This window comes from Schistocerca cancellata, chromosome 6 (assembly GCF_023864275.1).
Source record: "Schistocerca cancellata isolate TAMUIC-IGC-003103 chromosome 6, iqSchCanc2.1, whole genome shotgun sequence".
Taxonomy (NCBI): Eukaryota; Metazoa; Arthropoda; class Insecta; order Orthoptera; family Acrididae; genus Schistocerca; species Schistocerca cancellata.
In genome coordinates, this window is record NC_064631.1 from 487,723,280 (window position 1) to 487,739,000 (window position 15,721).

Consider the following 15,721-nt stretch of genomic DNA (forward strand, 5'->3'; position numbering starts at 1 on the left):
CAAAAGGTAGTGAGGACTGGACTACAAATGCTAGTGTACACATCCACAATACAAGAAAGAAGAATGAAGTACGGAGCATACCCCACCGACTGGCAATGCTAGAAAAAGGACCCCAGTACTCTGGTATCAGACTACTAAGAAGTCTGCCCAAAAACCTGCAAGATAGTGTACTTCACAATGACTTTCCAAAGAAACTTAAAGACTATCTCATTGAAAAAGAGTTTTACAGTGTTGCAGAATACTTATGCCATTAAATTTGTATATATTGTTGCTCATTATCAGTGATGTAAAAATGTAAGCTAAAGGTGTAGAAAAATAAGTGATAAAGAATGTTAATACTTTAACATGTCCTATATTACACGTACATTTACTGTACACAATGTAATCTTACAGGATCAAATGAATTCAATTCAAAAGTCAATAGAGAGTTATTGTTTCTCTATCAGCTAGATATTTCCTTTTTAACCTTCGAAGTAAATTACCCGAAGTTATTCTATATACGTACCTTTCCGTTGTTTATAATATGTTTTTATTGTCACTGTATACAAATCGGTTTCTTTGGTTTTATTGTAAATGAATTGTAATGTCTGCGACTTTATGGGGTAAGTTATCTTTACGATTTGATCTCTTCGTTTTGACATGCTGCACCGCTATCGCAACTAACTTCTTTGGCGTTCATTTTCTAGCAGGCCACGTTAGGCAGAGGAGAGCGTTTGCAAAATGGTAAGCTAGTAATCTGTTGCAAATTTATTCATCTCATCTTAGAGTAGAGTTTTGTTGAGATTGTGGAAGAAATATGTATTCCTACAGTGTTTTAATATGGTTATTGTTCTTCTCAGTCTCTCGTGATACCAGAGAAATTCCAACACATTCTTCGTGTCATGGGCACGAATATTGACGGAAAGCGGAAAGTTATGTTCGCAATGACAGCAATTAAAGGAGTCGGTCGACGTTATGCTAATATAGTTTTGAAGAAGGCTAATATTGACTTGGACAAGAGAGCCGGTGAATGCACTGAAGAGGAGGTACGTATGTGAATTGTTTGAGCGATTTACTTCGCCATATGATGAAAAATGGGTAAACTTACGTCGTATTGCTTCTTTCAGGTGGAGAAGATTGTGACTATTATGAGCAATCCTCGCCAGTATAAAATTCCAGACTGGTTTCTTAATAGGCAGAAGGACATTGTCGATGGAAAATACTCTCAGGTTTGTTATTATAGTTGTTTGACAGTGAAAATGGCAAATTGTTTCACATTGATGGGTCTTGCACACTGTTCTTGGTGGAATATTAGGTAAATGTGAGCATGATGGTTGAGTAATTGTATCCTTCAAATTTGTTTACTGCGGCCGAGCTTTGACCTCTGTACAGGTTTTACCCCACAGTTACTTCCATCAGTAAAATACGTACGATTTAATACACCAGGACGACTTCCGCTAATATTTCAGAGCTGGTAATTTTCAAAAGTCTGAACTTTGGTAGATTTTTGAGTTCAGGAAAGGGGTTCTGTACAATTAAGTGTTGAAATTCCCCTGATGCATTAGTAACACCAGAAAAATTTTATTATAAAGCATATGCCCTTATCCATAATTTACAAAAGACAATATCTTGTAGTCTTAAGATATGGACTCCACAAATCTCATGATGCAGTTAGGTGTTCACGTATAAATTTGCAGCACTGACTTAATCTCCATTGCATGCTTCTGCTCTTAGTCATTAATACTGTAACTAGCACTAAGATGTTGAACACGATTTAGTTTTGGTTTTGAAAGGTTTTGGATTTGTGACAGTACCAAAAAGTTAACGGCAAGTTTTGTGTATATATGAAATTAACTATGGGACCATGGGGTTAGTGAGAGGGTCCAGTTCTATCCATCTGTTTTGACCCTTGATGTAAGAGTTGTGTTGTATGTCATTGAGAGGCAGTGTGTTAGAAATTTTTTGCAAAGTGTGAGTTGGAGTAAATGGTGGTGCATTCTAGTGTGTTGCTCGTTTCTAAATTGTTGGACAGTATTGTAGCATTGATCATAGTGCTGTGTGATGTGATGTTGTGGGAGTTAGATTCTTCTGCCTTGGCAGTTGATTTCAGTGTCATTATTGGCTACTGATTTATTTTTGGTTTTGAAACAGTTAGCTTGTCAATTTGTTAATGGTTTGAAAGTTATTTTTTTCTCTGTTCAGTACCATCTATGGATGTGAAGTCATTGGTTGGTTGCTGTTGTGGGCAACAACATGGCCTATATATACTCTGGATAGTTCTCCGCTTACATGGTCACTTGGCAGAAAGTGCATAAGTTATTACATTGAGCCAAGTCTTCGCTTCTCAAACCAGGGACAAGTGTATGTGGCAATGTTTGTGTGGGTGTAGGTAATGGTTATTTCAGTGTGTGTGTGTGTGGGGGGGGGGGGGGGGAGACAGGAAGACATACTTCGTTTCATTCCCCTTTGAATAGGCGAAATGAAATGTTAGATTCCAGGTGTTTTTGTGGTTATTGGTTCAGTTTATTCGAGGCTTTCGTGTTTGTAATTTTTCGTTATTTTAGAATGGTGACATTCTGACTATATATTTAGCTTCTCCGTGCCAAAGACCCCCTACTTTGCACCCCATTAATTTTTATTGCTGAAGTGGAATATTTCGCATGGTTTACATTTTTCTTCATGGGTGTTTTCAGTGACTTTGTGGTTGCCACATTGTGTATATTGGTAACAGGGGTGTCCATTGTGATGACTTCGTGGACCAAAACAGATGTGCAGAGTTACACACATTTGTATCGCTGGGCCATCCCATGTCAAGTTGTTTCATTTCACACAAAAATTTGTGTTAACATTCTCATATATTATCAGTGTCAGTGTCACGAACATTATTTTAATCCTTATGGAGATCGTCATTTGTTGGACCCCACAGTGCAGCTGTCAGCAGTGGACCCATGAGTTTTCACCAACTTTTGAGATACATTTTGGAAATATTTTCTTGAAAGAAACAAAACTTGGACATTGAGTATAACTTTATTTTCTGGCTGGCCTGCATAAAGATATGAAGCAGTTGGCTGAAAATTACTCTAAAAATGTAAAGTTTTGCATTTTATATCTTTGTAAGTAACTGGGGAAAATGTAAAACTTTGCATGTAATAACTTACTGATAGGTCTTAGCATATAAAATTTTACTGCTTTTCAGTTAACAAATAGGGGACAGTTGAATTTTCCTCAAAATGCCAAAAGTGGCTATTTTTGGCCCACTTTTATAAAAGTAGTCATCTGCAAGCTCTTTTAAATCATTTTCATCAAAAAGACTATTCTAAACCACCAAAAATAACGAATTTGCTAGTATACAAAGCCACAGTAAAAGTATAATGTGGAAGTACATTGAAAATGGGCGCTTATTCTTCACTCAAATTAAATCTGACCTCTTATGTTCTACAGTTAGAATTCGCTGTGGCAGACATCAAAAGTCCTGAAGACAGGAAATGAGCTTTGGTGAGAGAAATTGCAAGTAAATCTTTGTTTTTTAGACCTCTACTGCTACCAGTTCTGCAGATCCAAACTCTTTTTATAGAAGTTGATTGGAATAAGAAATACAATATAAAGAATAGTTTCTTTTTGTGGCTATAATAATTTTAGGAATACGCATTTAAAAAGTAATTTTTTGGGTTCTGTCATAAAAATTTTACCACAAGCAATCCCATCAGCAGTATCTGGCTGGCAGTGTAGTTGTAAAGATCTACTGCAAGTTAAGGAAAAAAAATAGTTTGAAGTAAATATAAGCTTACGATCCTGAAAGGTATCTCCTCTAGTGTTGCCCTGACACTTCACAAAGTATTATAAGCTGGGACCATGTGTAAAGGCCTTGCTAGATTTCTGAACCTGTGAAGCAACTCGCCCATGGCTGCTGTTGCACAGCTATTGGATGTGGCCCCTATGGCGATGAATGCTGATTTTCTCACTTTAAAATGAATCAGCAGTGGTCAAACTACCAAGGACCATACCAACACATTTATAAAATTTTTCATGTATACGCAAATGTTCCACATTAACAGCAAACTATTGTAACACCACAGTATGCTATACCTTGAACCAGAATTAAACTAGCACATCATTACACAATAGACGTACTAATCATTCTCAGCAATGTGAATCTGTTTAAAGAGCCAGGAAGACTGCTGTGAAGTTCAAAATTTACACAATGTGGCAGTGGTGTAGAACCTGCAGGTTATTTGTACAGTGTCTGCTGCAGCTGTTATGCAGTGATTTTACTAACGTGATCTCCAGTGCTTAGGTAACACATGATTAAATTGTGAAGTTAACCAGTTTGATTCTATAGTTATAGCAGAAAAGCAGTCATGATAAATCTTGATGAGACCATTTTTTTGAAGTTTTGAGTTATTCACACTTTTCACTTCCTAGTCATAAAGACTTTCGATGTTGCCTTCCCCAGTGTGGACTACACAGCTGTAGAACCAGGGGCAAACCAGGGTATCTGTCCCAGGCTGCAATTTCAGCAGGGGGCCAAATTCATGTTATTGAGGAAAAACCTTTTTTCACAAAGCACCTAGCACCCAGCCCACATTGGTCTATCAATTATTCTTATAATTTTGAAATGCATCGCTGTTGGTTTTTGAATATTTTTGATCTCATTCTGAGTTGATTTCTGAATGAATCATAAGTTGACTTTTGTATGTGTGCATAGTGCCTCTGCCAGGGGAATCCCCAACATATTGAGAAATAAACTTTCTTGCAGACAAAAGGGGGCAGAGCTGAACTGAATAAAGCCAAACTCTCGAATGCAAATCGCTGTTTGTGGGTGACTGAGTTTGTGAATGATAAGCATTGTTATAATTAATAGTGAAGTCCATAGATTCAGACAGAGTGGACATAAATGACTAACAGGAATAACAGGTAAGAAAGGTTACGTGTTATCTTTTGTGTATCCAAGAAAATGAAATTTTGACAAATTTTTGGCCAGACTGCTACACTAGTAAGGGCCATTTGTACAGTCCCTGGCTAGCAGCCCTTTAAGTTCTATACTGAAAATAGTGTGGAAAATGTGTTGTACGGACATGTAATAATGCCTGACTGGAGAATAAATGTGGGATAACTAAACTGGTGATTGGCAGGGTTAGTGAAGTTAACTGGAAAATAAGTTTTGACACTGGCAGGAATAGCTACAGAATTAGTGGTGACAAGATTGTTAGAACAATAAAGGAGAAGAAATGGGGACATCACACAGATTGTGGAAAAATGACTATTCCATATTTATATAAAAATTTTGTACGACTATTCGATCTGCTTCTTAAGAAGCACCTAGCATATGAATGAAATGTGAAACTATTTTCTAACATAAAACTTTTTGCTTGTAGTAGGCCTAATAGGCATTTGATATTGGTACTTCGTGAAATACATTCTCTCGTGTTATAATAATGACCATTTGTGCGAAAACTCATTTATTTGGTGTGTTACAGTTGCTGCAATATTAGATAGGTCTTTAATTTTATCTGGCAGGCAGTGACAAAACACATGTTATCAGATCGAGAAACCACACCAGTCTTGGGTACTATTTGTATCAACGGTTTGTCAGTATTAGATGATATTTCGTTTTTTCATGAAGCAACTTTGATGAGGTAATAGATTCTTTCGCAGAAGGGAAAACAGGCCATGAAAGCTGTAGCAAGATTAGAGAGAAAAAATGCCAGGACGTACACATTAAAGAAATATGTACTGCCTTGCTTGTCTCTTGTCTTAACTGGTTTTATGTATCCTATGTTTAATCTTAAGTCATACAAAACAAATTACTAGCTAATAGGCAACAGAATGCAAATTTTCTGAAGAGTTCTTGTTCTCCTGGTTACAAATAATCCCATCTAGTATTGAGTTTAGAGGGCAGGATGTGAAATCGGCTGACTGGGAGCAGGAGAGGCACGTTTTAGTTTCCACTGTCTTGAACATAGGTCGATGGCATCCATTACAAAATATACATGTTTTAATTCCATAGAGCAAAATAGATGTGCGATAGACTTGTGTGAAGCGATGTGGCACTGCACTTTGGCACACTTAATACCAAATAACACATGTCTTATATTTCCTCAAACACACGTTTTATGTATCAGACTCTTCAGAAAGGTGTGCACCACAAAATGAAAATTTTTTGAAAAGTGGATTTTAAAAAGTGTTGCATCCTACATCAAATGCTCAAGGGAGGGTCACTGTCTAGTACTGTCTCGGTTTGAAAATATCGTAGATCTGGGGCTGATGCACACATTAGTCTGTGTTGGTCGGGAGTTGGCTAGTCTCCATGTGACCCGTGTTTACATTTAGTGATTTTGCTGTTTCTCCTTTGTTTATTGCTCTCACGTCAAATGAAAATTAAAATACACACACATAATTATGGAAGGCTAAAATGTCGGCTTCAGATTTTATTTTATTTCCGCCTCTAACAGACAAGCATTAACCACCTTGCAGAATAATGTTTATTTTTGTCTGTTTGGTAAAGAATTTGGCTTTTATTACTCTTTTCCTCTGAGGCAGTAAATTTGTTTGATATGAAGTGTTTAATTCCACACTATTGGCTAGTTCCAACTGTTCACTGCATTTCAAGTGCTCATATGGCATTATGCCTTAATAAAGAACCAAGCATGAGATAATATAATACAATACTGGTACTCCAAGAAAATTTACATTTCAATCTGGACATGCGAATGTGCACTTTAAGCTGAATTGAGTTTTACCACGGTTCTCGGCATTCTCATGCTCTTGGAGTAAGCTCTGATGTCTTGTTTCTTTTATGACATAATGCAAGATCGTTTAATTTTTTACATGTACAAACATACAGGGCAGTTGTTGTCATAGCTGCGCAAGTGCGGTGGCGCCTGTTATCTGGTGCTCTCTGGCAACTGCTGAAACAAATGTATTTTTAACTGGTCGTGGGAAAATGTTAATGGTGGTTTGAAAAGTGTTAATTTCAAAGCAAATTTCATTTTATGGAAGATAAACTATGTGCAAGAATGTAAGATGAATTTCTTAAATTGCAGAGCGTTTGACTTTCCTTTAAAAATTAACTCTTTGAGAACGTCCATTTAGAAGAATTTTGAGCCCAGAAGATCAGACATTTGTAGTTACTAAAAATTTTACTGGCACATTTGTGTGATATATCTTGAAGTGCAGCATGTGCAAAAAATATAAACATTATATGTGAAAGCTTACCTTCTCTTGCAGCTTATTTATCTTAGTGACCAATATAATATGTGAGAGCTTTGCTTTTATTGTAGCAACACTGTTAATGCAAACAATTAACTTGTGTGTTTGCATTCCTTAAACAGCGATGTTACTCTTGGCTGATTACATAATGTGTCCTATTCTCTGAATATCAGCTGTCATCGGCTGGCGAGATCACGTGACATGAGCTGTGACTGGCTTACATAGTGCATCACAATCTTGATTTCAATTCTTCAGAAAGTAACATGCGGTGTTTGGAATTAGAATTTAAACTTTTGTAATACAAAGTATGCAGTGGTCATGTTGCTGCACATCAAAGATCTTTTCAAAATGTGTTTTTTCCCCTTTGAGTTTAGTTTGTAAAAATTCTATGCAAGTGTATAAAACCATAACCATTCAAAGGACTGACAAGTTTTAAAATACTGAGGAAAAGTGTACTGTCATGTAACATGGAAAAAGTGTATGTTCACCTGGGAGAAAGTATATTTTTAACTGGGAAAAATCCAGGAATTTTTTCGTTGCCTGCATATACACCCTGTAAATTACTTCAAATGTTAAAAATGGTATGTGAGCTCATGATGCACAGCTACTTACAGTATATGACGTAGCTCTGTACAGTAATGCAAAACAGTCCTCCAAAATAGTGTTCAATTAACGATATAACTGCAAATTTCAGGGAAAGCTTGCAACAGTGAGACTGGGATGAGGTGACAGGGAACTAGATGCTAATTTAAAATTTAACCTGTTTCATGATACCATTGTGAGTATATTTGATGAAAACTGTTTCCCTAATGAAACAAACATAATTCTAAGAAACCATCTAAAATTTTGTGGCTTACGGAAGGGATAAAAATATCTTGTATACAGAATAGGGAAATGTATTTTATAGCTAGGAGCAATGATCCAGAAAGTCAAACATTATAAATACTGCATTTTATGAAGATAAGTAATTACAAAGTCCAGAAGTATATTTGTCTGAGATTAGCGCATCTGGTAATAAAACTAAAACAATTTGGAATATTGTTAACCTAGTGTGAATGAGGTGAGAAAATGTTACACCAGCTATAAGGTGGGTATGAGATACCTGAAACTGTAATGACAAATTTTTGATACTAAAATCATGTATTAAGTATTTTTTACTTGGGATATTAATAATGGTGTCAAACACGATAAGTAAAATACTATGTTTAAGAAGTAAAACCTTTTTTGGTGAAATAATTGTCTATATTTTCTCTGAAAAAGTATCAGGAGTTTTTCCCATACAAAATTCGAACCAGGTTAGCTTTGATGAATTAACATGATATCTTCTAATGCCTTTTATGCCTGGAGAATTTGTAATAATATTCTGAATGAATACAAACACATTGCTTAGGACAACCCTTCATCCATTTTGTACCATATTTGGATGGAGAGAAGTACCATGTACCTCAGGTGACAAATATAGAAAATATTTTTAATAATTATTTTTAAGTGTTGTAGAGAAAATATGCTCCAGCTGTGCATTAGGAAATGCAAGACTGTAAATGGAAGTGGCAATACATATGCAGTTTGATAAAATTGCAATTCAACCCACATCCGCTACCAAAGTCAGGAAAATAAATTCACTCAAAAGTAAAAGCTCACATGGCATTGATGCCATTTCCAACAGAGTAAAAGCTTGTTCCCAACTCACAAGTAGGATTCTCAGCCACATATGTAATAGCTCACTGAAACAGGGCATTTTTCCAAATTGAAATTTGCCATTGTTAAACCATTCCATAAAAAAGGGATATTTCTGATGCTAACAACTGCCATACAGTCTCACTTCTGACAGACTTATTCAAAATTCTTGAAAAAGTAATTTATTCAAGAGGAGCTTCAGACTTCTGTAAAAATGAAGTACTAACAAAATGTCAGTTCAGTTTTCAGAAAGGCATTTTCAACATAAAATGCTGTACACGCTTAAACTGATCAAATATTAAATGCTCTGAATGGCCAAACATCACCCATAAGGATATTTTGTGATCTCTCAAAGGCTTTTGACTGTGGGTCATGAAGTTCTTGTAGATAAGTATTATGGAATGAGTGGGACAGTGCACAAGTGGTTTAATTCATATTTAACTGAAAGAATGCAGAAGATTAAAGTTAACAGTGCAAATAGTCAGCAAAAATCAGCAGTCTTCTTACTGGGAGGTATCAAGAATGGTGTCCCACAGGGTTCAGGCTAGGGTCCTGTACTATTTTTAATGTACAGTCCACCAGAAAAACGTGTACACACTTTAAGGAATGTGAAGTATTACTAACATGTTTATTTTACATTTAATAATTGATCACACATATTGTACAACCTTCAGTTTAGCACGTGGTTACTTAAAATCTACATCTACATGATTACTCTGCAATTCACATTTAAGTGCTTGGCAGGGGGTTTATCAAACCACAATCATATTATCTCTCTACCATTCCACTCCTGAACAGCGTGTGGGTAAAACGAACACCTAAACCTCTCTATTCGAGCTCTGATTTCTCTTATTTTATTTTGATGATCATTCCTACCTATGTAGGTTGGGCTCAACAAAATATTTTAGCATTCAGAAGAGAAAGTTGGTGACTGAAATTTCGTAAATAGATCTTGCCACGATGAAAAACGTCTTTGCTTTAATGACTTCCATCCCAACTTGCATAGCATATCTGCCACTCTCTCCCCCCTAGTACGTGATAACACAAAAGGAGCTGCCCTTTTTTGCACCCTATCGATGTCCTCCGTCAATCCCACCTGGTAAGGATCCCACACCGCGCAGCAATATTCTAACAGAGGACGAACGAGTGTAGTGTAAGCTCTCTCTTTAGTGGATTTGTTGCATCTTCCAAGTTTCCTGCCAATGAAACGCAACCTTTGGCTCGCCTTCCCCACTATATTATCTATGTGGTATTTCCAACTGAAGTTGTTCAAAATGTTCATTGTTGGCGGCTATACACATAATAGGATGACAAGCAGTCGCTGCTATTACGTCACTGTTACAATGGGATTGCTTCACATGTCGCTGTAATCTCCTGGTGAAGTTCCTCCATTGTGCATGGCTTGTTGAGATACGTAATCTTTCACAGTTCCCCACACGTAAAAGACCATGGGTGTTAGATCTGGTGACCATGGAGAGAACTCAATGGGCCCTCTGTCCAAACCAGTGCCCCAGAAAATTCCAGAAAAATCCAGGAAAGCTTGTATGGTTAGGTGGTGTGGTGGAGCCCCATCCTCTTGGTAGACCACATCATCAGCTTCATAAAGCACACATATACTTGGTAAAATTGATGTACGTAACATTTCCAGGTATACCTCTCTGGTGACATTAACATCAAAGAAAAAGGGTCCTACTAAGCCCCTAAACGAGACCACACCACACATGAACCTGTTAGATCGACTGCTTTATCCATGTAAACATGCTGATTTTATGGTGCACAGTAAACACTGTTATGCCGATTCACAGTTCCATTAAGTTTAAATTGTGCCTCATCACTCCACACTACAGTAATAACAAATTGTTGGTCATCAGTTACCATTTGCTGATACTGTTCACAAAATTGCATTCGGCAGTCAGGATCATAGTCATTAATTTCCACTTTGCAGCTTTCAGAATTCTTCAAACTATTGGACTGCTAACCCCCACTTCATTTGCACATTGTGTAGCAGATGTCTGAAGAATTAACAAATGTTTCCAACACAAGAGCTGATGAAGCAGGACTAGTAGCCGGATGCTTTATGATCTTCCTTTGTGAATATCAAATTGTTCCATGCAATTCAAACATGTCGATGATAACATATGTTGCTGCAAAAAACATAAGCTACAACAACACGCTCATAGCTCAAATCGAACAACTATATTGATAGCCAGGCAAAGAGTATACGTTTTTCTGGTGGACTCCATATATTAATGACTTGTTGCTCTGTATTCCTGAAGATGCAAAGGTAATTCTTTCTGCTGATAAAATTATAGTAATCACATGCAACAAACAAGAATTAGCTGAGGAAATTGGAAACAGTATCTTTCAGAAAATTAAGTGGTTCTCCACAAATGCACTCACTAAATTATGGGAAAACATCATACAATTCTGTACAGTAAATGCCATAACACCACTGATGAACAGACTTTGAACAGAAGTCTGTTGCTAAGGTAGAAAATTCAAAATTTTTGGGTGTGTGCATTGATGAGAAATTGAGTTGTAAGAAACACATTGATCTGCTGAAATGGTTAGTTTCAGTGATTTATGTTGTTACAGTTATTGCAAATTGTGATCATAAAATGTCAGTAAATTAGTGTACTATGCTTATTTGCATTCACTGTTTCCATATTGCATTATGTTGTGGGGTAATTCATCATTAAAGAGAAAAAATATTCATTGCATGAAAGCATGTAATCAGAATAATTGCTGGAGCCCACTCAAGATAACCTTGCAGACATTTAAGAAACTTTGGGTATTCACAGTACCTTTGCAATGGAGAAGTCCACTTCTGAAATTTGGTAATAACCATCCCAATTCAAAAATAATAGCAATGTGCGTAGCTATGACACTAGAAGAAAGGATGATCTTCACTATTCTGAGTTAAATTGGGCTTTGTCACAGAAAGGGGTGAATTATGCTGCCACAATCTTTGGTCATTTGCTAAATATCATTAAAAGTCTGACAGATAGCCAACCAGCATTTAAAAATAAATTAAAAATTGTGCCTGAAGGAGGGGCCACTTGCTCCAAAAGCTTGCCTAATTGCGTGTGTGTGTGTGTGTGTGTGTGTGTGTCCTCATCATTGAGAAATGTCGTATTCATGATCCATGGAACAACTATTAATGTAATGTAGATGTCTGTATCCCCTGTACCTGTTTCATTTGCTGACGTGTGTTATCCAAGAATTTCTGCAGGGCCTTATCTTTTTGTGTGTCTGACCTGCCTTCACTGTTTTATCTGTGAAGGCTACCTGTATACATTCTTTACCCAGTTTGTCATTGCCTAATGCTTTCTTCAAAACTCTAAAAAAATCCTTGTTTTAACTATAGTCCCATCTGTACAATTTTCTGCTTTTCTGGAATTTCTTCAGCTTTAACTTACACTTCATAACCAATAATTTGTCAGTCCACATCTGCCACTGGAAATGTCTTTCAGTTTAAAATGTGGTTTTTAATCTCTTACCATTCTGTAATCAGTCCGTAACTCATTGTTGTCTCCAAGTCTCTTCAATTTACACAACCTTTGTTCATGATCTTTAATTAAAGTGGTAGTGATAAAATTACTCAGCAAAATAGTACAAGGCAGCTTCTTCTTTCCTTTCTCCCATTACATTTTTTCTTTTCTTTCTCCTTTTCATACTTTAGAATTTCTCATATTGCAGTCAAATATTCTTCATCCTTAATATCTTAAATAATTCCATGTTTATTATGCAGTCTTTCAATTTCTTCATCTGTAGTTAGTTGGTGTACAAACTTGTGCTAGTGGGTAGGTGTTGGCTTTGTGTGTGTCTAGGTTATTATAATGCATTCACGAAGCTGTTCATCAAAGCTTACCTACAGTCCTATTTTCTCATTATATTTAGTCCTGTATTACCTCTATTTGATTTTGTATTTATAACCCTGTACTTATCTAACCAGAAGCCCTGATCTTCGTGCTACCAGATTTCACTAATTCCCAATATATCCAACTTCTACCTGCTGATTTCCATTATTATATTCTCTTTCAATTTAGGGAGCCAGCATCGCATGCTCCAGCCTGTAGAATTGCAGTTTTTTTTCCTGTAATAAATTCTCCTGAGTGGTCCTTACTTGTAGATCTGACTGGGCAGTTTTCCCCCAGAATATTGTGTCCAAGAGGGTGCAATTGTAATTATACCACACAGCAAATCTAAAATTGCCCTGTAGTCCTGCCTTGCTGTTTCATTGTACAATACAGCAAGGTAGTGTCAGTTTAATAGAAGGCCAGATTAGTCAGTTATTCAGACTGTTGCTCTAGCTACTCTGGGCTCTCCAGATACACCCCCTCTCCACCCCCGTGTGTCTCACTTTTTAGAAGGCATTTGGCTGCAAACTCACTTGCTTAGCAATGTTTTTGTTGTGCCTGTTTGCAACCTAACATCTCCGCTACATGGTATCAGTCTATTGTTTCAATAATATTGTGATTATTCCATCCTGGATTTCCTTAGTTAATATGTTCAATTGCAATGACTAGTAGAAAATCCCAGCAGAAGGGGCTGTTTGACTTCTTGTCAATCAGAGCTAGGGATATAACATTTTGAGATCACAACTCTACTGTCCTGTATAGTGAAAGTTTATTTCTTGAATTTAATAATGGAGGAAAGTGAATGGGGTGAAAGTATTTTTGTCATTCATGCGAAACTCATTGGTTTACTTATATTTGCTCTTGCATAAATTAAATCCTCATTGTATAAGATATTGTTAATTGTTGTAGTTAACCTCAAGTTACCTGGACAGCAAGCTCCGAGAAGATCTTGAGAGGCTGAAGAAAATCAGGGCCCATCGTGGAATGAGGCACTACTGGGGGTAAGTTATCCAAATTTCTTAAGGGATGGGGAAATGAAAATCTCAGAATTTGTTTCTTTTTCTCAGTAACCTATTTCTATGAATGAATTATTGAAAAAATATAGCCTTGTGAAGTACTTTAATTATAATAGACCAATGTTGTCATAATTATCATAATAAAGAACATTGGTTAAAGGGTAGAGTAGAGCCAGTGGTAGTACTTACTTGTTTGGTGCAGGAATGTTGTCAGGAGTTGCTATGAGGTATGATGGGAAATAGTATCAGCTGTTCATTGTATGCAGCCATAGAGGGAGCAGCAGGCATACAGAAAGAAATATGAAATTTTGATGTGATTGTAGCAACACTTCAAAAGTAATAGCTCAAAGTATGAATAAAATTGCTACTAGTTACACCCACGAAATATCAAATTGGACAATATCTTAAATTTTCATAAATTTCAGCACTATGAATTCATTGCTTGTTTTCTTGCCTGTCATTGGCCATATGAGAATAATTGGCTACACAAAGCAAAGCCTGTGAGCAATAGAGAACCTCCACCATCAAGGATACCACTGGCACTGATCTAGACTTTAACCAAGAACATGTAATACCATTAATGAGATAATGAAGATATTCGTTGGGTTGTATGTGTAAGTGTATCTTTCAAAACTAATAGAATTGAAGCGGTTTATTCATAATGACCCATAATAAACTTCAAAAATTAATCAGTTTGTTTGTGAAAGCCCACATTACTGAAAATGTTCAGCTATAATTTATAACACTTGGTTTTTATTCATAAGGGGCAGATATTACTATGTTTTATATGTGAAATGTATTTGATGTAATCGTTTTTCAGCTTGAGAGTGCGTGGTCAGCACACGAAAACAACTGGCCGCAGAGGAAGGACAGTCGGTGTGTCTAAGAAGAAGTAAACTATTCTTTCATGGTGTCTGTACATTGACTTTTTCAAATAAACAAGAAATTCAAAATATGTTGGTGTGATTATAATTCCACATTGCTTGGTTAAAGGTTTTTGTTGCAAATGTTTATTTTGAAAAAAATCATTTTAATGCAGGTTCTTGTTGTGGTCTGTAAACTCAGATAGAGCTAAGATATTGGATAATGTTGCTGTATTCGATGCTGAAATATTAGTTTTCTCATTCTTTGAATCATACAACAGTGATCCATACCAGCATTGCAAGGACATTGAGACAAGGTGTGGATGCATTTAATGTACATGCTTTCAGCATTTTGATGGTACATGTTTGTTCTTGTATTTACACTAGTAAATGAGGACAAATACGTTGGTGTACTCTGTTTGTTGCACGTTATATATTTGTTGTAAGTTCTGCTGGTTGAGTTTTACATGAAAGGGAAGCAGTAGTTAAGGGAGTGATTCACAGTTATAGTATCTGTTACTCAGACTATACATTGAGCAATCAGTGGAGGAAACACCAGAGGATTTCGGAAATTGATATTAAGGAGAAGTAAATACTTAGGTTTGCTATGTTGCATAGTATCAATCTATATTTTTATTATATTGACATTCCAATCTGAAGAGAGAATGTCAAATCAAACACCTTTAAGCTGTATAATTCCCAAACTCATTTTTTTGGCCACCAGGTTTGTCAATATATTAGGCCATCTTCAGGCTCCTGACCAACATGTAGGGAGATTCCAATCTTGGTTCTGGTCAAAATGGGGGCTATACTGTTATCTGCAGATCTCCAATTGATATAGTGATCACTTCAAGCATCATCTGCCAAAACCTGGAGTTTCCATTGTTTGATTTTAACTGGTAGATGTAGAGGATTTAAAATGGAGACTGGAAATAGCAAGAAGTGTTTCTGGAAAAGATAAATTACATTCAACACTAAATTTATTTAAGTGTTATAAAGTTTTTTCTGAAGTTATTTATGCCTTACATGCAAGTGAACAGTAGACAGTACATATTTCAGACAAGAACTGAAAGAGGCCATTTGAAATGTGGTGCTATAGAAGAAAGTTGAGGAATTG

The 15,721-nt window shown here is 36.3% G+C and overlaps 1 protein-coding gene across 1 annotated transcript; it reads left to right on the forward strand.

The window, feature by feature from the left end:
* The first annotated feature begins 613 nt into the window (after window positions 1-613).
* On the forward strand, window positions 614-14,696 carry LOC126191299 (40S ribosomal protein S18). Its single transcript, XM_049932127.1, has 5 exons — window positions 614-723; window positions 840-1,025; window positions 1,107-1,208; window positions 13,635-13,726; window positions 14,562-14,696. The coding sequence occupies exons 1-5, from the start codon at window positions 721-723 to the stop codon at window positions 14,635-14,637; spliced, it is 459 nt and encodes a 152-aa protein (XP_049788084.1). The 5' UTR covers window positions 614-720; the 3' UTR covers window positions 14,638-14,696.
* Window positions 14,697-15,721: the final 1,025 nt, after the last annotated feature.